The sequence below is a fragment of the Crassostrea angulata genome, chromosome 2, assembly GCF_025612915.1.
Source record: "Crassostrea angulata isolate pt1a10 chromosome 2, ASM2561291v2, whole genome shotgun sequence".
NCBI lineage: Eukaryota > Metazoa > Mollusca > Bivalvia > Ostreida > Ostreidae > Magallana > Magallana angulata.
The window spans coordinates 3,094,138-3,117,277 of NC_069112.1; the positions used below are offsets into that span (position 1 = coordinate 3,094,138).

The 23,140-nt window shown below is 32.8% G+C and overlaps 1 protein-coding gene and 1 pseudogene across 3 annotated transcripts; one reads left to right on the forward strand and one right to left on the reverse strand.

The window, feature by feature from the left end:
* The window catches only part of LOC128171437 (talin-2-like), a 333,309-nt pseudogene that overhangs the window by 175,712 nt on the left and 134,457 nt on the right, over positions 1-23,140 (reverse strand).
* LOC128171431 (disintegrin and metalloproteinase domain-containing protein 10-like) lies at positions 125-17,076 on the forward strand. Of its 3 annotated transcripts, XM_052837229.1 has the most exons (6): positions 125-250; positions 2,342-2,470; positions 3,853-3,992; positions 5,683-5,859; positions 11,568-11,597; positions 14,278-17,076. In XM_052837229.1, exons 4-6 carry the CDS (start codon positions 5,707-5,709, stop codon positions 14,392-14,394), a joined length of 300 nt encoding a protein of 99 aa, XP_052693189.1. In that variant the 5' UTR covers positions 125-250; positions 2,342-2,470; positions 3,853-3,992; positions 5,683-5,706; the 3' UTR covers positions 14,395-17,076. The 3 variants fall into 3 exon arrangements, 2 of the variants coding, with proteins under 2 accessions (XP_052693189.1, XP_052693188.1); XM_052837228.1 differs by lacking the exons at positions 125-250; positions 2,342-2,470; positions 3,853-3,992 and adding an exon at positions 4,422-4,433; XR_008242074.1 differs by lacking the exons at positions 125-250; positions 2,342-2,470; positions 3,853-3,992; positions 11,568-11,597 and having other exon boundaries at positions 5,719-5,859; positions 14,278-14,417.

A 23,140-nucleotide genomic window follows, 5' to 3' on the forward strand; every position in this document is an offset into this window, starting at 1 on the left:
TAAAATCACAAGAAGCAATCATCAAGGCTGTTATTTTTTAGAAGTCGTTAGCTGTAAGTCATTGCAGTCAAATAAAAGGAAGCTGCAATAATATGAATGGTTTCTTTTCAGTTTTGCACAGGGTCCTTGTGTCTAAAGGTTGGAACACCAGAAAATGGGTCATCTCCAGGTGTTTGGGAGGAATGCTTTGTTACACTGCCTGGTGACCTGACAGTACAACAAAAGGAACAGCTGTGTTACTTAGCCTGTAGTAAGTATTGTTGTCTAATATATAGTAATATAGACAAATTGTCTGACAGAACATCAAAAGGAAAAGCTGTGTTACTTAGCTTGTAGTTAGTATTGTTGTCTAATCTAAAGTATTATAGACAAGTTGTATAATCTGTAGTATTATAGACAAGTTTGTAGTATATACATTGTCGAATGTGTAGTTAGTATTATAGACAAATTGTCTAATCTGTAGTAAGTATTGTAGACAAGTTGTCTAATCTGTAGTAAGTATTATAGACAAGTTGTCTAATGTGTAGTTAGTATTATAGACAAAAAAGTTAGTATTGTTGTCTAATCTAAAGTATTATAGACAAGTTGTCTAATCTGTAGTATTATAGTCAAGTCTGTAGTATATACATTGTCTAATGTGTAGTTAGTATTAAAGACAAATTGTCTAATCTGTAGTAAGTATTGTAGACAAGTTGTCTAATCTGTAGTAAGTATTATAGACAAGTTGTCTAATGTGTAGCTAGTATTATAGACAAATTGTCTGACAGTACAACAGAAGGAACAGCTGTGTTACTTAACCTGTAGTAAGAATTATAGACAAGTTGTCTAATCTGTAGTATTATGGACAAGTTTTCTAATGCTTAGTAAGTGTTATTGTCTAATCTATAGTATTATAGACAAATTGTCTGACAGTACATCAGAAGGAACAGCTGTGTTACTTAGCCTGTAGTAAGTATTGTTGTCTAATCTAAAGTATTAAAGACAAGTTTTCTAATCTGTAGTATTATAGACAAGTTGTCTAATGTGTAGTAAGTATAATAGACAAATTGTGTGACAGTAGAACAGAAGGAACAGCTGTGTTACTTAACCTGTAGTAAGTATTATAGACAAGTTGTCTAATCTGTAGTATTATAGACAAGTTGTCTAATGTGTAGTAAGTATAATTGTCTAATCTATAGTATTATAGACAAATTGTCTGACAGTACATCAGAAGGAACAGCTGTGTTACTTAGCCTGTAGTAAGTATTATTGTCTAATCTGTAGTATTATAGACAAGTTGTCTAATGTGTAGTAAGTATAATTGTCTAATCTATAGTATTATAGACAAATTGTCTGACAGTACAACAGAAGGAGCAGCTGTGTTACCTAGCCTGTAGTAAGTATTGTTATCTAATCTAAAGTAAACCCTATAGACAGCTGTTAGCTCATGGTTAGTATTATAAACAAGTTGTCTAATGTGTAGTATTGTAGACAAGTTGTCAAGTCTGTAGTAAATAAGTTGTCTTATTTGTAGAAAGTATTATAGACAAGTTGTCTAAGCTGTAGTATTGTAGACAAGTTGTCTAATATGTAGTAAGCATTATAAACAAGTTGTCTAATTTGTAGTAAGCATTATAAACAAGTTGTCTAATTTGTAGTAAGTATTATAAACAAGTTGTCTAATTTGTAGTGAGCATTATAAACAAGTTGTCTAATTTTTAGTTAGCATTTTAGACAAGTTGTCTAAAATTTGTAGTGGGTAGTATCACAAAGTTATAGTTCATGCTGTAGATATAAAATCAATCTTTCTAAGGCCTAACAAAAAATTGTTTGTTTCCACTTTCATGCCAAAAAAAAGTAGGATCGGTCGGAATTTTTTTTTATTTTTTCAAATATTTTTTTTTATTTTTATATTGCAGTATCCATACATGCCGATTAGATACTGACACTGCTGAATAGTATAATATGAGAAATACTTTTAATATCATTCCTGACTATTAAGCTGGTCTTAAGAAAACACAAAAGTGATATTATATATCAGATACTTCCTCTGCCAACGATGAGAGCATTATTAAAATCTACAACACATGGAAACATACAGCCATTTTGAAACAAAACGTTTGAGTTACACTGATTTGAGAAGAGTAACTGCTTCAAGCATTTTTGTGACCAAAACTTTGAGTAATATTTTTTCCAAATCGGATAAAAACGAGAAAAAAAACGATTTTCCATCAAAAATCCTTAAAAAAAGTTTTGAGTCTAGGGTCGGTCGGGAAAGCGGAAACAAACAATTTTTTTTCTTATGCCTAATTTTTGTCTGTTTTACCAAAGTGTGATTTTTTATGTTTGAATCTTTCAACAGAGAAGAATGACTCTGATGCTGTATGCTATGCCACAAACCAGAACCTGGACAGTTCTAATGCCCTGTATGCTCTCCTACAAGATGTCAACCAGCGGAAACAGTCCAGCGGCGGAATCAAACTAACAGCCGGTAAGATATTTGTCTGAAACCCCAGGTGAAATATATATTGTCTCCCTGTAAGAAATACTGTGGAATCATTAGACGTCCGTGTGGTTCAGTTTTTGTGGTATTTGTGAATAGCTGTCACCCACGAATCAGAGTTTGCATCCTCGACGAAAACTAATTATAAAAGATATATTTTTCCTACTGAAACTAAAAACTGATGCATCCACAATACTACATCCCCACAATTAAAACAAACCCACAGTCCCTGAAAATTGGCCTCACAAAATTAAATGATTCCATAGTATGACACACGTATGCAGAAATAAGTTGCCTGTCTGGTTGTTACTTTTAACACAAGTCAAAACTTAACCTGCTTCTCTTTAGAAGGAGGGAATCAAGTAAATGATTAGACCTGTCAACACTTTTATATTTTGCTGTTCTCGGGAAAGTAAACAAACCAAACCTACCCAATCAAAATCCTAGTCTTAATCCTCGGTCCTGCATAAAAAAAGCTCCTGTAGGATTCATCCATAGTTGGGAAATATTTGATAGACAAATTAAGATTTGAAAATGAAATTAAATACTATTAAATTTATGATACAGATTCACCATGTAATAATTTTAAGCTCACCTAAATCGTTGGTTCGGGTGAGCTCTTCTGATCACACCCATCCATCTGTATGTCAGTCTGTCTGTTCGTCTCTAAACTTTTCTCATTTTTGACTTCTTCTCAAGAACCACTAGGCCAAATTATACCAAACTTAGTACAAAGCATCCTTCTCGGAAGGGAATTTCAAATTGTTTAAAGAAAGCAAATAAAAGGAGATGCATGAATTGGTTTAAAAAGCTTCTGCTTAAGAACCACTGCAACAGAAATGCCAATATTTACAAAGAAACTTGTACATACTAGTATAGTGAAGACTCTACATTGTAAAATCCTAACCCCCGAACAAATAATGGGGCCTAAGAGGGGTTCAAAGTTTGACATAGAAATATAAAAGGAAATTGTTTTAAAATCTTCTTCTCAAGAACTATGATGCTACAATTTAAGAGATTACTATGCAAGCATCCTGATATGATAAAGGTTCTAAATTGTTCAAATCGTGGGGTCCCAATAAAAATTTAAAGTGTAACTTAGAAATATATAGGGAAATCGTTGAAAAACTGATATAGAATGATACATCCTCAAATAATGTAGGTTCTTAATTGTTCAAATCGAGACCCTATACCAATACTTGAGTCCCAATAAGGGTTTAAAATTTAACTTAGAAATGTATAGGCTTAGGGAAGATGTCGAAGAACAGATATAAAACTATGCAAAAACTGTTGGTCTGTTGAGATATGTAGCCCATGGGCCTCTTTATCCCACAGTTTCACAACTTATGTGTTGATTTTCTATGATCTAGGTTCCCCCTGTAACAATTACCAAGGTTACTGTGATGTGTTTTCTCGTTGCCGTGGCGTTGATAATGAAGGACCACTACAACGACTGAAGAACTTGATATTTAACGAAAAAACGCTTGCCAATATAAAGAACTGGATTATTGTAAGTCATGCTGAATTATTGTAAGTCATGATGGATTATTGTAAGTCATGCTAGATTATTGTAGGTCATGCTGGATTATTTGTAAGTCATGCTGGATTATTGTAAGACATGCCGGGTTATTGTAAGTCATACTGGGTTATTGTTAGTCATGGTGGATTATTGTAAGTCATGGTGGATTATTGTTAGTCATGCTGGATTATTGTAAGTTATGTTGGATTAATGTATGGCTTGGTGGGTTATTTTAAGTCATACTGGGTTATTTTAAGTCATACTTGATTATTGTAAGTCATGGTGGATTATTGTAAGTCATGGTGGATTATTGTAAGTCATGCTTGATTATTGTAAGTGAGGGTAGATTATTGTAAGTCATGATGGATTACTGTAAGTCATACTGAGTTATTGTAGGTCATGCTGGGTTATTGTAAGTCAGACTGGATTATTGTAAGTCATACTGACTTATTGAAGGGTAACACTAAAAATAATTGTTTTCCCTTGGACTGAAATGTCACACTTTCATTGGTTTAAATATAGCATGCGATTGCCTCATATATCTTTATGTTTCTTTGATCAGAATTAATATTTGGCAATATAGATGTTATTGACTGACATTTCGCCTTGTCATTTCAACATTTCATATTATTATTAAATATTGATAATTTTGAAAAAGTTTACATGTAAGTAACTAAATTGGACAAGATGTTAGGCAACTTGTATCCATGGGTTTGCGTCAATCATCACTTTTTGTGAATAAATGTGTCACTTGATTGTCCTCGTGGAAAACAAGACACTTATTAGCTTTGCCTCACCACCTATGAGATTGATCAACCCGATATATTTCTGTAGTCAGTCAGTAAAAATACTAATAAGTAAAAATGTCTGGCCAATATGAACAAGATCTTGACAATGGTAGGTAACAGTAAAATAAAATTATGTCTAATATCAAAAACTGAGTTATTGTAAGATAAAAAGGTTTATCTTCTGTGTCATATGCAATATAGTGAGAATGATGATGGCTTATCTACTGATAGCAGTGTGATATATGAATATATAAATGTAATGTTGTAGGAATATTGGTGGGCTGTCTTACTGATGACTATAGGCCTTATCCTGTTGGATTCTGTGCTGTATCTAACATGTTATACTGTAAATAACTTGTGTTATATATATAATGTAATGTTGTAGGAATATTGGTGGGCCGTCTTACTGATGGCTATAGGCCTTATCCTGTTTATGGGATTCTGTGCTGTATCTAACATGTTATACTGTAAATAACTTGTGTTATATATATAATGTACTGTTGTAGGAATATTGGTGGGCCGTCTTACTGATGACTATAGGCCTTATCCTGTTTATGGGATTCTGTGCTGTATCTAACATGTTATACTGTAAATAACTTGTGTTATATATATAATGTAATGTTGTATGAATATTGGTGTGCCGTCTTACTGATGGCTATAGGCCTTATCCTGTTTATGGGATTGTTCATCTTGTTCTGTGCTGTATCTAACATGTTATACTGTAAATAACTTGTGTTATATATATAGTGTACTGTTGTAGGAATATTGGTGGGCCGTCTTATTGATGGGTATAGGCCTTATCCTGTTTATGGGATTGTTCATCAAGTTCTGTACTGTATCTAACATGTTATACTGTAAATGACTTGTGTTATATATATAATGTAATGTTGTAGGAATATTGGTGGGCCGTCTTATTGATGGGTATAGGCCTTATCCTGTTTATGGGATTGTTCATCAAGTTCTGTGCCGTGCACACACCCAGCTCAAACCCTAACGCCAAACCAGCCTTGAAATTGACGGACACATTGAGGCGACGACGCCGTCACCCAGAGCAACAGTATCGAGCCCAGGTAGGATGGTCAATGACCTTGACATAGTTATTTGAGGACAGATAATGTCAAGGTCGTACTTAAATTACAGATAAAGAAATTATAACATCATAAAATATAGATCACCTGAGCTAAAGAAACTTTGTGATGTAATACAAATGGTTACACAATAGTTGAATGTCATACAAAATGCGATCAACCACTGATTAGATTGACAGAGTAATGATGATAGACTGATAATGTCGGACTTTATAGGGTTAATGGAGTGAGTGACTACATCATTGGTAGAGTCACAACTACACACAACAAGTTTATCCGCTGGTGTCTTACAATGTCTTGTCTAGAAGTAGTCTGGATTTCCTGGATACATGGAAATAGTCTGGATTTCCTAAACCAATAATGGTTTTGATATAAAAAAAATCATAGTCCTAGTGCAGGATGCTTAAGACCATAGTCCTAGTGTAGTATGTTAAGGACCATAGTCCTATTGTAGGATGTTTAGTACAATAGTCCTAGTGTAAGGTGTTAAGAACTTTAGTCCTTGTGTAGGATGTTTAGGACTATAGTCCTAGTGTAGGATATTAAGGACCTTATTCCTACTATAGGATGATCTGTAGAAAATAGGGGTGATATGTGATATATTAACAGATGTATGAATAAGATTGGACATATTTATATATTGGATTATTATACCCCCGCAAACGAAGTTTAGGGGGGTATATTGGTTTCACCCTGTCCGTCTGTCCGTCTGTCTGTCCGTCCGTCTGTCCGTCTGTCTGTAGACGCAACTTTGTCCCCCCCTATAGAATTTTTTATTACTGCATGGAACAGTTTGAAAATTTGTACATATGTTGAACACCATCTGAAGATGTGCACCTGCAATTTTTTTTAAGATCAGACAAGATTTAATGATTTTATGACAGTTTTCATTTTCCTTATTCTATATATTGTACACTAATGTTGAAAAGTAAGGGAGGTAATCCTTACAGATTTTATTAATTAATTAATAGAAAACACTCTAAAATATATTTATATAAATACATCCAGATGGAGTTTTTTGTCTTTATGTCTTAATTAATAAAAAACAAAATATTTTTTACAAGTATTCTATCAACTGACAATGCAAAGTTTTTGTTTGTCAATGATAAATTCTTAGGAGCTAATGAGAACATCAAAGACAAGTGTGGCTGAATTCATTTGTCCCAAGGGAGCCATTATCTGAGCCATGGTTCAGATGGAGCATGTGTTTAGGGGAAATTGATAATCTGTAAAATGGGTGATGGTTTTGGGGCTATTTTAAAACTGTTTCATGTAAACCAAAAGGTCTATCATTATAAGGAAATAAATAATATAATTATTATTAAAGAAGTTAAACTATTTTTAGAGGTTGTTTAAATTTATTTGTCAAGCAATTTGATGAAGTGACCCTATTGGGCATTAATTTAAATGAAATTCAAAATTACTGATTTGATTGAAGTGTTTTGGCAATTTTAAAATTGTTTGTAATATTAAATTTTCTTTTTTACATATTTTTACATAGTATGGTAATTATGGTCATGTTTTGGGAGTTTATAAAATTTAACAAGCTCATCAAAGAAAATCATAGTCCTATGGGATCAATTTTCTGATTTGGAGTTCAATTGTGTCATAGGAGAAAGTGAGGAAAATTTGAAACAACTAATTGCATCTGTCAAGACTCTTATTAGAAAGATATTGAAAGTTTTATCAACAGAAGAGCATTGCTTGGCTACCGGTATTTCTATTCACTGCAAAGGGAGGGGTTATTGTCATTTTGTTGGTTTTTCTTTAAATCAATTAAATTAAAAAAATATATCATCAAATACATACATTTGTAAATGTATTACTGTTATAGATATGTATTTACAGTGAAATTCTGACAATTTTGATTTTAATTTTTCTTTGTTAACTATTTTTTTTTTTTTTTTACATTTCTAGAATTTTTTTTTGTATGTGTTCCAAACCTTAATTATTATTCAATTCAATTATTTGTCCCATTTGAAATTAGCCTAGCGGGGGTATTAGTCCCATTAGGACAGTTCTAGTTTATTTATCAACATCTTAATTGTCACTAATGGTCAATGTGGTTACTTTGCCTTCAAGTCTTACGTTTAGAGATTTCTATTTAATCATATGCTTTACTAACTGTGATATGCACTAAAACAAACATTGATGTTCTTCACTTACACACTGTTATGGATCATACTGCTACTCAACAACTGACATTTAATAGGACTGGACGGTAATGGCCATTTTTAGACTGTATTGATCTCCGTTCAAAGAAGAGCTGTAGATAAAGTAAAGGAAAATATTCAAATTTTATAACGAAAGTATAAAATTTTGTAATTTGTCTTTACCAATTAAAGTTTATAGCCTTTAGAACTTATCTGAAAATTTAAGATAACTGCATTAACTTCAAACTATAACCTTTCTCTTCAATCAGACATTTGTTTAATTATTTCATTGAAACTCAAGTTATTGTTCTAGAGAGATTTTTAAAAACTCTTAAATAATTGATGAAGATAAATGAAAGTTATGTAAACACTAAGTGCTCTAAGAATTACTTGTATCTGTAACTGATGCACTAATAGCATAATAATCTAAAGAACGAGTGTACTTATGGGCCCCGGTAAAAAGTGAAAAAATGAGGATTCTAATTATGTTTTAACTTTTTCGTTTCACATCATCTCTTGATATAAAATTTAGTTTTGGTTGTAACACGCTTTCTGATTGACTAAAAATTAGTTTATATTGTAAAAAGAACGTTGCTTACGTCATAGTAAGGCTAACGTCAAAAACGTATTAATCCGCCTGACGTTACATTTGAATGTTTTACAATTTAATGTAATTTTAAAGGTGAAATGACCGTTTTTATCTACGATTTATAACAAACAATTAAATCATGAACAATGAATTCAAATATTAACTAATTTCATACGATATAAATTGGTAAGGGTCAACCGACATTCCTGAATGTATATACTAAATCAAGGACGGGCATTCATTTCAAAGCCTTTGTTTACTGTCAGCCTAACCGAGTACAAATGTGTGTAAAAGACAAATAACGCAGTTTACATTTAAAACATTCCTGTGAAAATGTTTGTACAACATCAGGTCAGTCTTTAAAAAATGAAAAAAAGTATAAAAAAATTAAAGGTATTTCCTTTGAAATATAATCAGCGTGGCCCATGTTAAACCAACGCATGGATTAAATTCTTCCAAATAGACACTTGGGTCCTAACCTGGTAGACGTTTGTCAAATGTGCTCATTGTAAAATACTGTTACGTTTAAATCTTTTTGTTCTGGCTTTGTAGGATTAGGAATGTTTGTTTGATCACTATGGCATTTAAAAATCAACAATTGTCTAAAATGTATATTAATTTCCGTGAAGTTAAGGTGGTATGGGACATCTGTCGTCGATATTAATGTGGAGTAAAATATTTGGAAAGGTAAAAGTTATTAAAAGCCCAGCGGGATTCGAACCTATGGCCTATAGATTTGTAGTAAACCATCTAATCCACTGCACTACGCTGTTAGATGACAACATTGGGAAAGAAACTACTAACATAATACAGTTTATTTAATTGTTTATTCTGATAAACAATACACCACAATATGAAAGTGTCCCATGCCAACTTAAGCGTGCATTTGAAACAGAAGTTTCCATCAGTGCTTGAATATTACGGAAAAAAGAAACTTGTTTATATTTTCTACATGTAAACGGCACTGAAAAGGGCCAATTCTCTATAATTTAAGTGCACTCGTTCTTTTCAAAATAATTATGCATGCAAATATACTTTGCCTGTTTAAGTTTCTAATGAGAGGTTACAGCTTAAGCTTTCCATAGTTTAATGAGCTTTTATAAGATTCTTAACCTTTTTTTTTTTATTAACTATTGCTACTTTCGTTGGCAGCACTATTTTTTAACATTTAACTTTTAAACATTAAGAAATTTGAAACAGAATATTTATTCAGAGATTAAATGTTTAAGGGGTCTGGGTGGCAATCCACCATTAAATATAATTTTTTTTTTGAAATTATAGACCAATCCACACTTTACAAAAGTTATGTCCCTTGGCCGCCATCTTTGGGGAAAAACCCATAGGTTTCTCACTGTAACTTTTGTAGTTTAAAGGTTTGTAACTTTGTCATTTGGCAATAAAATTCCGTTTCCGTTGTGTAGTTTGATTGCCCAAGAATGGGGCAATCCACACATCGATGGAATAAACTAAATTCAAATAGATTTAATCACAGGACGCCCAAAATTTTGTTTGGTAGCATAACGAAGAAAAATGTTTGGTCTTTCCCTTTTGACCTTGGATTGACCCTGCAAAGGGAAACAATCTTTGCAAAGTGTGGATTTGACAAGAATACTGACTGACCTTTTCACACTTATTATATCAATTGCCGATTTGTCTACGAAATTGTGCCATTTATGCAATTACGACAAAGAGCTCACGGCAGGTGTGACCGGTCAGCAGAGGATGCTCGCTCCTCCATGGCACCTGATCCTACCTCTAATTATTATAGAGGTCCATGTTTGATCTGCTCCAGAATAGTAATTTTCAATTGGACTTTTGATTGTGTACACTGTTCGTTATCACCACATGTCATCCATATAATTGAAGCTTATTATTAACATACATTCGTTTATACCCCCAATAAATGTTTTACATGACATGTAGTTTGACACAATATAGTAAATTATCAAACAATATTGTATTGTTTATTACATACCTTTTAATATACCTTCATCACCTGAACACTGTTGTTAATACCACATGTCATTTTTAATAAATCTATAAACGATTATGCAATAAGAAACAATTATAAATTTTAGCCTTGACATTATGATTTGTTTGTGTGTCTTAACCTTAAAACAGTGTACTTGCTCTAATATAGATTTAATAGATATAAACTTTTGTCAAAAGTAGCCACTGCCATCCGACCGTCTCCAAGTATAGACCAAGTGCTGTATATTTTATTATATCCCCGCAAACGAAGTTTTTTCTGCGAAAACATTACAAAAGCAAAACTCTTCATTTAAACCGTATGTAATTTACTATAGTTTTAAACTATTTGCGAATTTAAAAAAACAAAAAACTTACCAATTGCTTCTTTTAAAGGGATCACCTCAGAATAAAAGTTTATTTTCTCTGAAAATTGCCAGCAGATTAAGAAAATACTATAATGGTGTAAATTTTAACATGTTGTTAGTAATATCATCATTTTCTACCATACTGTAAAAAAAATACTAAATCATTCCATCTGCTTATAGTTTTGGGCATCTCAAAATATCGAAATGCATCAAGTTTTGCTGTACCTATAGATTTGAAATATTACAACTGTAGATTAAATGACCCCCCCCCCCCCACCCTTCCAGAAAAAAATTACAATGGACAATCAGCCAAACCATGATTCATACAGTATAATGGTTCCCCTCATAGTGTAACATACTGTATACAGGGTTATATTCGCCCATGATTTTACTTTGGGTTTTTTGCTCCACGTTTCACACCTTAATAAATCGTCCAATCACATTAATGTGATAGATAATGCTTATTTAACACAGTTATTGAATTTGTCCAGTCTTAAATTCACCTACTGACAAAGAGGGACGAAAAAAAACTAGGCTGATAATTTCCATGTATATTAATCCTTGAGTTGATAGCAATAAAACACTAAATATGACACTGTCTGGGTTTTGTAGAATCACGACACTCAATACCCTTTGATAGTTGTAAGTATATATATCCTGTCTAAGGCAAATCTACATGTGTGAATTAACCTGCATATATCCTAGCACTGCACATCAGCGAAATCTCACAGCCAGTCTCAAAACAACACCCCTGACAGGAACCAACTTCCTCTTCTTTCTTTTACATGCACTAATATAGTGAGAAAATATCTGCAAGAAAAAAATGTCCAAATTCCTTCTGTTCTCACATTCATATAGCATTATACGTAAGCAATGTTTTATAAAGTGAAATTAGGCGACTAGCCGTGAGGTTTGGTTGATGTCGGCCATTATCTATACAGAAACCTTACCAAATTTGTGTGCTTACAACTGCTGTCGTAGTTTGCACTAGTTAGATAACTTTTTAATGTCTAGTCTAATTGTACTTACTTTTTATCCTTTGTAATGAAGAAGTCAGACCTGGTATTAATAGAAAAACAACTGATAAGGTACACAACAAGAATACACGTGCAAGAAACAAAATAAAAACAGATATTTATGATAAATGTATTGTTGAAAAGTTATATTATTAACACAAATTTGATAGAAGAGGAACATATTCTTTACGATGAATACAGCATGAGTTGCACCTCTGAGATATTCTAAGGTATACACCAAGAATAAACAAGGATGGGGGGGTAATAAAATCAATTGAAGGCAAAACGAGTCCACCGTACTGCTATATCGTTGTGAATGATCAATTTAACATACAGATACGTGTTAATCAGGAATCGTTTATTCATGTTACATATATGTCCTTTCCAAGCAATACGTGCTAGCAGCTGGCTAACAGCTCCATCTGTTTGAACAGACTTGCCTGCTTGATTCATTGTAGCACATTCTGATACTTTCATAAAGAATCACACATCAAAGTCATGTTTTCTTTAACTTTGTTTTCATCGATCATTTGATATAGATGATAAAGTTGATGCCTCTGAAGATGTTGTGAAAGTGAATGATAGATGGCATCATTCCGTGATAAAGTATCACTCGGTTCTCTTTACATTAGTGGAACTCTAACTTCATTGGTAGTATCGCCTGATGGGTTTGTGGCAAATTGTACGTGTTCAGATTTCGATATGGTTATTCCAGATGAGATGGGTTTATATTCAAAGTTTGTAGAGTTCTTTCGGGTTTTGACCAATCAATAAGTGATAGAAAGAAAATCAGCGGAGAGAAACTGTATTCCACATGCTACCATGGAATTAAATAGACATGTCATTGAATAGAATGTTGTTATCAGTTGGGAAATGTCTTCAAAGGGAACATTCACTGGCAGTGTGTAAGTTCCTGTCATTTGGTTGCATGTTAGAGATGAGTTGTTTACATAATACACTTATTTCAGTAAACCCGATAACCAAGTAACATAAAGTTGTATATATTGAAAAAAAAAAACTCGTTACCCTAATATTATAACCAGTGTTTGTACTTAAAGGCATTACTTGATTATAAGATTTGTACACGTCTTCTGTAATTTTGTAATGAACTTATGTATCAGACGAATTTTACGCTTAGAATTAGACGTAAACTTCAAAACTAAAGCTTCTACAGTTACGTATAGTAAAAACACTTATTGTTAAAAACTGAATCAGATGCAGAGCCTTTTTTTATAAGGTGAATTTTGCGACATAGTAATGTGTATGTCCTTTATTTACAAGCAACCAAGAGCAACATCAAAGATTTAGGGTAAACGTTTAGCCAATTTAGCCACACGCACGCTGCCGCTTCCATACTTTCTCCTTTACCCTTTTCGCCTCTTACACTACGGCATTTATAGTAATGGTGGTGGGTGCCAGATGCATTATGGGTATAACTAGATAACATCACGTGTTGTACTGGGTTTTGTTTTCCACCAAGTATTTAAGAATAAAGAATATAGGGGACTATTGAATTAAATATGAACAATCTGGGGTTTTTTTTAAAAAAAAATTTTGAAAAGTATGTGCGAAAATATGTTCGATTAATTTTTAATTTATAATTAAAAAGATAAATGTCAGTGATTATTTGAATCTTATATTTTGAATAAATATTAAAGAATTTGTTCGTAATGTAATTTATATTCTGATAAGTGTGTGCGAGAGGGAAATTAAAAGTTGTAATTTATAGCATAACTAATCTACTCTTTCCTTGAAAAAAAAAACGAACATTGAGATGCAGTGAGTTTAGTGTATTATACCATTTCTAAAGATACGATTCTAAGTTCTGTTTTATTGTATAAAGGTAAGATTTTAAATTGTGTTTTATTCTATAGTATGGTCAATAAATCTGCTATAAAGCTGATAGATAATTAATAATAATCTTTTTTTGGTTAAACAATGTTATAAATTAATGTTGGTCAACAAATGGTACATGTAAACGGGCACAGTTTGTCTTTTTAACAGATGTTTAACATCTTGTGGTAATTAGAATTCAAAATGAGAACTTGCGTTGCACAAAAAGATCAATGTCATATGCCGAAAAATATTTCTAGAAGTGACGCTTTTGAAATTCGAATGATAATATTATGTGTTTGTACAATTGAAACAGTAGATTATTTGGAGATGTGTAATCATAACTAAGCAATTTAATTGCATGCACTTACTAATATTTTTTCTTCATTTTATAAAGACTAGTACAATTTGTTACGTTATATGTTTTGACGAATGGTATCTATACTGAGCCTTGTTTTTATTTCTTATTGAAGGGCCCATCGGGACCCCCGCCGCCATACTCAGCACACGGAGGCCCACCACAGGGGCACAGGAAGGGAGCAGGGGCTAAAGGCGGGAGATACAATAATTTAGAAATGCGCAAAGTTTGAACCATATATCATCTAAATTGAATTCATCGTATTTAATGATTTTTTTAACGAATGTACACTAGAAGAACAACATTTCCATATGTGTTTTGAATGATGTAGTCCTTTGGTATTTTTGATAATATTACATTTGTGTTAAAGATACAGATCTGTGTTCATTTCTTTGTAAATCATTATGCAAACATAATTCCTATTATGAAAAACAATATGACGGGGTATTGGGGTTTCAATTGTTCATTATTTTTTAATAAATTATTTCCTTCTGTATTTTAGTAGAATGATATTACATTGAGGCATTTTTGATTGTTAAGGTCAGGCGACACGTTCCTCAATTTTATATAACTTTTTCCAGGAATTTGTTGATGGTTTACAACTATTCTGACAAGCTTTCTTGCAAAAAATTATGGTTCCTTACAAGGCATTTCTACAAAATACTAGAGTATGCAATTTCCTATATAATCTTCTTGGAAATACACTCGAATTGCTGATGTAAAAATAAATACATATACAGCACAGCAAAATTCACTATAGAGGAACTCTATCTCGGCCGGAGCAGGGATTTGAACTCACGACCTCCAGAACATGTACGCTTCTGGCAGTGAGCGGCCACGGTTCTAACCACTCGTCCATCTAGACACATAACCACATGTAATTAAATATTAATCATTTTTAAAATAATTATAAAATTAATAATTTTATTGGAACTCTCTATAACGAGGAGATACAAAAAAGATTCTCGAAGAACGTGTCGTCTGACCTTAATTTTTTGGAGTTTTTGTGCTCATGCATACAGTGTTAGTTATTGTTTACTTCAGTTTGAATCATGTTATAAAATAAAAGGCTATACTAATCATTGTAATGTAAGCAAATGTACGTTGAAAATGTGATCCATTGTTTTAATCAAGGCAAATATCTTCGTTATTAATTGCACTAATAGTATAACTATGTTTAGATGATGGCCTATCGAGTTAATGTAAATCATTTATGCCCTTTCTTATGGATTAAAAATATCAGGTTTTTCCATTGTGTGCTATTGAACTGACTGGAGCAGAATGACCGCACCTTGGAATGTGACGTAACAATGGTATATGTATTCTATTGGTCGTTCTATTTCCTAGCATAATTTGTGTTAAAAGGTTCCAGCTTTTCGTGGACTCTATCTAACCATCATTTTCCTTTATACATATCTTTGAAAGTGGGTTTTTGCCACTTAATTTGTAAACGTTTGTTTTAATTATTTTAACTCTGTCTATAAACCATTTTAAGTTGTTAACAGTTCTTTAAATATTTCTTACGTCTGTTTGTGTCTTTACTGAGTACAGTATACGTACATTTAAGGTACGTGACAAGTCCCTTACAGAATGCTAGTCACGTTATCATATCCTTGTCAACTTTCAGTAGCAGCACTGTAGGAGCACAAAGAACTGACACAAGTAGAAACTGCAATATATCCTCTATTTTAATTGTATGCTATTCAGAAATACATTTAACCAATGTTGATGATGTACAGGCGATATGTAACTACATTTTTTAACAATTGTTTTCACTTTATTTCCCCCTTTCTATTTATTTTATTTCATCGCAACTGTAGCCTAAAGAAAAGGACTGGAATGTTTTGTTGGTTTTTTTTGCCTGGGTCGTCAAATGATTCTTCAATCGCCGTAAAAATAATATATGTTTGACCTCCTCTCCCAGAGTTTTAACTGTTTCATATATCCCTATGATGAAAGTCCCAGGACATCTACTTAGTGACTTAATGGTTTAACACATGTTGTCATCTAGCCACCTACAAAACCAAGCACCTGCTAATGATGCTAGTTATTTATTTTGCTTAGTGCCATTCACAGGACGAATTACCAATCTATAAATATGTATTGTTATATGGGAAGTTGTCTATGTTAAAACAAGAAATTATCTGTGTGTTTTAAAAGTCAATGAGATCAGTTATTTTGGATATAAATATGGGTCGGCTTCATTATTCAACAGAATGGAGACAAAAGGAGAGATTGTAACTTTATGTTCCTTAGAAATTTAGTTTAGATCCAAGATCGGGAGTCAATAGATCGCTTTAATATAATTAGCTATTTTCATCAGTTTAGGTTCCCCTCCTGTTAATTTTTTTTTGCATTGTGAGAATCTCGTGCATTGTTTAAATCGCTTTATTCAATCTTCTATAGATTTTGATTGATCATGGAATGTTACGATTCTTCTCTTTTGCTTAAGGTGGTATGAGACACCTCCATATTGTGACGTACTATAGAAAGAAATGTAAAGGTTCATACTTTTATCAACAGTAATATCGACAGGTCTTCCATACCACCTTAACATGTTTGTACTTTTATTTTCTCTTTGGTTGGTGCTGATGATGTTTTGTTCATTTACAATGTAATTAACGTAACAAATGTGTATCACCTCCTCCATTTATTAAATCCTGTGAATTAACCCAGTGTTTTGTAAAGAAAAGGTTGAGATGCATTCTGTTTTAAATGTAACGCATACTTGTAAACATTGTTATGAAACTTTCCTTGAGAGCTGTTGAACATAGAAAAAAACATTACTAAAATGACACTAATTTGCTGTAAAACATTGTGTTATTTATTTAACTTAAAGTTTGTTTCGTCATGTTTATTCTTCGCTGTCAGACATTTATTTTACTGGAAACAATAAAACAAAATCATATGAAAAGGGTTTCTTTTTATTGATTGTCTAAAAAAAGGGTATTGAAATATTACCAAAAAATAGTTATATTGTAAAGTAATATAGGTAACACAAAATAAAGAATTAATAAACGAGGGAAAATTCGAACGGAATAAATGCAAATGGCAAATATTTAAATTGAAAACATTCTTGATTTTTATGATTCATAACTGGTGTTTATATTTGCACATCAATGAAATATTTGATATATCTATTGGTATATTTTTTTATTTTTTACAATATTACGTAAATAGTTAAGGACGATATGGTTTATATATGTATTAATGTTTTTTCTTAATACTGTATTACGTACATAGTTTGGATTTACGTCAGACCGTGGAAGATGGTCATCTACAAAAGTCGTTCACCTACTTTTACTTTTACAATTACTTTTAATGTAGGGTTATAATTATGGTTTGTTATTTTTCATTTATGAATTGTGTATTTGTTAGAAATCGATTGATTCAAAAAAATTTAAATAAACAATAAAGATACATTCCTGGGATTCTTTGGTTAATATATTACTTGATTCGTTTAATAACTTGAGTTCTGGTTTTTGTTTGAGAATGACGAGTTATAATCTAAGTATAACATTGTGGGTCTTTTCAAATCAGAAATTAACTCTTTTAATAATTACGTATTACAAATTATTAAGGTCTTCCGTTTCCAACGGAAGACCTTATTGTTTTTCTTCGGGTTTTTTTTCTCATTCTTCTCCTTTTTTTTTCTTACCGATTTTGTGTCAGCGATTACTCGAAAACTGTTTGATCGATTTTAATAAAATTTGCAGATCTTATTGACATTAGTTTAAACTTGATCGGAAATTTTTTTGGTTGATGACGTCATTTCCGTTTTTGAAATAACGACGTTTTCTTGATTTTCAGAGTGTCGGCTTGTCCAATAAAGTTATCAAAAACTATAAAAGATATCAAGTTCAAAATTTCAGGAATGATAGACAAAAGATTGTAGATATGTAATAAGGCATTAATAAATTTCAGGCACAAAAGGCGCTAAAGCTCGGTAGGGCTCGAAAAATGAGATGAAAAAAGCGTTGTGATTTTGCTTGGTTTTCTTAGATTATCTTTTTTCTCACAAATATTTTGTTAAGACATGTAGAAGAACAAAAATTTATATTTACAAGATCTTTTGTTTGACTCCTAGAAAAAGGGGCTGGCCCCTCAAATTAAAAACCTAGAACCCTTCAAAGTTTTCACTTTATAACTCAAAAGCGGTTAAGATTTCGATATGGCTGTCGCGGCAAAAGTTGTTCATTATGATCTTATTAATGTCGTGACAATAATATTTTGTTCGGGTATTGGATAATATGAGTGTAAAAAGCCAGACTTGTTACCATGTATTTGTGTTTTATTTGGCAAATAAACGGGGTATTTGTGCGTATAACTGACATAAAGGGTACCGGTTTACACACGGAAAGTGTTTAAACATTTTAGTTATTTTCTAGTGAAACACATTATGGATAAAAGAACTGTTTCTATGCAATGCATTTGAGTCGCATTTAAAATCTAGCTGTATACCGAACTGTGTATGTTAACAATTACGTATCCGATCCCTTGCCACAGCCGAGGAAATAGGTCACGAATGGACTAGCGAGCGGTCTGCCGTTATCTAATACACAAGATTTGCGTCTTGCTGTAATGCACACATGGGTTTTTTTTATGTAGCTGCAAACACAAAACTTCCGATTTTAATGATTTTAATAGTAAATAAAAAAGATTATACCATTACCTAATACCATAGACAGTGTACTAGCTTGCATTCGGAAAGTGTTTAAACAGTTTAATTCTTTTCTAGGGAAATATATTATGTGTATAAGAATTGCTTCTATGCAATGTATTTGAGTCGCATTTAAAATCTTGCTAGCTGTATTCCGAGCTTCATGTATGTAAACAATTATACGTATCCGATCCTGGCCCGTGGCCGAGAAAATAGGTCGCGGCTGGACTAGCGAGCGGTCTGCCGTTATCCAATACACAAGATATACGCATTGTTGTAATGCACACACGGGTTTATTTATGTAGCTGCAAACACAATGAATTCAGATTTTAACGATATTAAAGAGTAAATAAAAAAAAAACTATATTATTACCTACGAAGTATTGCTGTTTTGCTCTCGTAATTAAAAAAAAAAATAGATATAGTATGGCTGTCATTGAAAAAAAGGCGTTCTTTGTGTTCTTGTCTATGTCATGAAACAGTTTTATTGTTGGAAAATAAAATTCAGTTATCAAACTGCAAACGTTAACAGTTCAAACCCACCACGTTGATGTACATTTTCATAACACGGGCGGAGGAGATGCCGCGCTAGTGGACAGCCGATTCACTGTAGGACACATGCTTCTCGTGTTTATACGTTATCACACATTCCAATGCCCATTGATTCGTTGTTATTTTCATTTCCAACTATATTGGTTAACGATGCATCAAACCATCGATTTAAATCATAGTTCGTATAATAAAGGGAAAAAAAAGCTGCCATCAATGAATATAATACAATTGTACGTTTTACAGTCGTACGATTTGAAATGTAAATAAATTCACTTGTGTCCGTTTGTGACATTTTGCTGCTGAGAATTAAATGCATTACACTACCAATTTCAACAAAATATAGGCGATATTCACATATCTATGATAATGTGATACTTCATTTGGCTAACAAAATATTAGAATTTTTATGAGTTATGAGAGAGAGAGAGAGAGAGAGAGAGAGAGAGAGAGAGAGAGAGAGAGAGTTTAGCAGGATGTAGTAAGTAAAAGTTGAAATATATTTAAAAAGCGTTCGAGATAAGGCAGCTTAAGAAGTCCAATGTTACATGCTTGCGGTAGGTACGGGCACGATAAAACAAACCATTTTTAAACAAGTTGAGGTTTTATTTACATTCAGGCCGTAAAATAATAAGGGTCACAATATTGGTATTACCTCTTCTCAGTGGTAGTCAGATTCATTAAAAAGCAAACTCATTGCTGATTTTATTCATTTATAAATTAATTTTTTTTGATTCTGAAAGAATATGTGAGTTTTAAAAATGTAATGTACATGTACATTCATTGTAAAAGTTTTGACTGTATTCGGACAGTTGAAGATCGAGTAGCGAACACTAGACTTAGTAGATTAATTGTCTAATACAAATCGAATTGGCTTTAAAATTTGCATATTCAAGCACACTTAAATAGTTTATTCATAAATTATATATAATTATATTAATAAAAACGTTTGTATGCTGTATTATGTATTTGCTGTCTGATTAGGACTGTTCTTCCCCAAAAAGAAGCGTTCGGCGATCGCGTAAAAAACGTTCTGTAAAGTACAACACCTTTGGAGTACAAGCTTATACATAGGCGTCGGAACCGGGGGGGGGGCTTAGCCCCCCCCCCCCCCCCCCCACTTTTTTTGCAAAGTTATACCTAACCATTACAAACATAGCCTGATAGAGGGTTCAGCCCCTCCCCCCCCCCCACACACACACTTTTTCTCGCAGGAAAGATTATTGTTCCTAAATATACATTGAAAGACAGAAGTTGGATTCAGATGCAGTCCAGCCCCCCCCCCCCCACCTACGGATAAGGATTTCCATGATTTTGGGAATTACTTTTTATCTCAATATTTCTGAGGATTAGTCTAGCCCCCCCCCCCCCCCCCCCCCCCCACTTTCAATTTGCTTCCGACGCCAGTGTTATATACAATTTTTTTTCAAAATGTGTACGTTTAACTAAGCGAAATTGTAGATGTCATGGAGTCAATAGGCAAATCAAATTCGCCAATCAGGCAATATCAGTTATCTAATGCCTATGACTGATAATTTTACAAGGTAAATTAATACATGTAAATATGAGTTTTAAAGCACTCCCTGCTCCCGTGTTAAAAGCTCCCGTTACCTGCATTCTTTTATTAACGATTTTGTGCACACATTTATTCGGAAATGGCTCAAATTTGTTACACGGGCCCGATAAGAAGATGAAAGGATGACCCCTAAGATTTCTTTCCCAAATATTTCAAGAACGGTCTCAAATTTCAAACACTGGTTGAATAACTTATAACTTAATTTGTACAAATTTTATGTGCATGAATGACAATGTTCCTGTAACTTAACAAAAAATGACACTTTTTGGAATGTAAAAGTTTCTGAATTCATCATTGAAATTAATAATGTTAGACGGCCCATGCAGCAAGTTTTTCTAGTCTAGTCTTTCGTTCATCAGCGCATCGATTGTTAACATTTCAGCGGGGTTTGGGGTTGCAACAAGAGGGTGAAACGACCACGAATTTTGACAGATTTGTCTATAAAGAGTTTAAAAGAGATGGATACAAAACACAGGTGCGATTATATCTTTAAGAGATAAAAAATGATTTAATCTGTTTGCCATAAATACCAATTTTTATCATAAGAATATTTTAACATTTGGATCCGCCGAATATTTCCATTTCCCTTCATTGTTTGGTGCCTGATTTGAAATAACGTTTCGAGGTATAATAAGTTGAGAAATTTCTTCAAGCTGCATGTTCCGATTTGTCGGCCATTACAGTATCAAATAATTTTCCTTGCAAACCTAATGAATAATCTTACAAATTTATAGACGTATTTAAACGGAAGTGCTCTCCTTTCAACGTTAGAAATATTCAAAGTAAATAAAAATAAATTTGGGGCATACAAAAACCCCCCAAAATACATCAGTGGAATGTTTAAAAAAGGAAACCGTTGGGTTTCATCCTCCGAATGATTGAGTTTATTCATCCTGCATGTTTTGCAATGATTATAAACAACGTAAACATCAAAACTATTAATGAACAAATGTACACTGCTTTATTTTTGTTTAAATAGTCATGCTGTATATTTTATATGTTATAATAGATTATATAAAAAAAACAGATGTCAGAGTCGTAATACAATCATACTAGCTTCGATGTAAGGGGCCAGTTTAAACACGCCGCGAAATAACGCAAAACCCTTTTATGTCGATTATTTTGCGAATACACAACAAAACTTGTCTAATCCGGCGGAGGGTGGTTCTGAAGAAAAAAATGGCCGGATTAGGCAACATCCGGTTTGGAGGATATTGTTGCAAATTAATTTTAGTATTTAATGCAGTAGGTCCTGATCGTGTATTCTTGCAAAATGTTCAATTGTTCTGAATTATATTAGATTTCATCGATCTTATTTACGGTACAAATTTTCATTTTAAATATTTTTTTTCAAACAATAAATCCATAACGGAATACATACGATGGAAATCCTTGAATTAAATCGTCGTTATTGATAATCTTTCAAACATCCGATTTACCTGAAAAGTGCATGCTTAACCGTAAATTGTTAAACAAAACATTAACAAGTCAACAGGTGGCTGAAATACCTGATGGCGAGAACTGTTTTGATGCAGGGAAACAATAGATAAATATTAATATAAATGAGAATTTTATATAAAAAAAAAATTGAGCATTTTGACAGAATAATATGCAACTCTGTACGTGTAGCCATGCAGCGGAGATAACAAACGATATCGGCAGTCTTACTCCCGCAGTATCCTGAATCACGGCCTGAAAAAAATTGGGTGAACTATAATCTAATTATCCAATTGCAATTCATAACAAGACTTTACGGTGTTAACTGAAAAAAGTTGCTTCTTTGGATCTATATTAACAGTTGTTTAAATCAATAGCAACGACAGAAAAATTGGTCAATAATTGAGCATTAATATCTCGCAGAAGGTCGATCGATCGATAAGTGGACGGACTACGGGAGATATCTCTCACTAATAATATGCAGTAGGCTTTTTCATTGCGCCGGTTAACAGAATAGATAGGATCCGGATTGCACAAATTTTTTTTAAACAAAAATTATGGGAAAATGTCAAGGGGCTGAATAATGTCGCCGGATTGGGCAGCATGCCGTAATAAACAACATCCGGATTGAACGAGTTTCAACATGTACATAATTTTTTCATTGAAATATGGCTTAATTGACAGGGAAAACTACGTGTACTGCAACGTATATTATTGCACACATACTTAGCATAACCATCGTATCCAAGAAATATA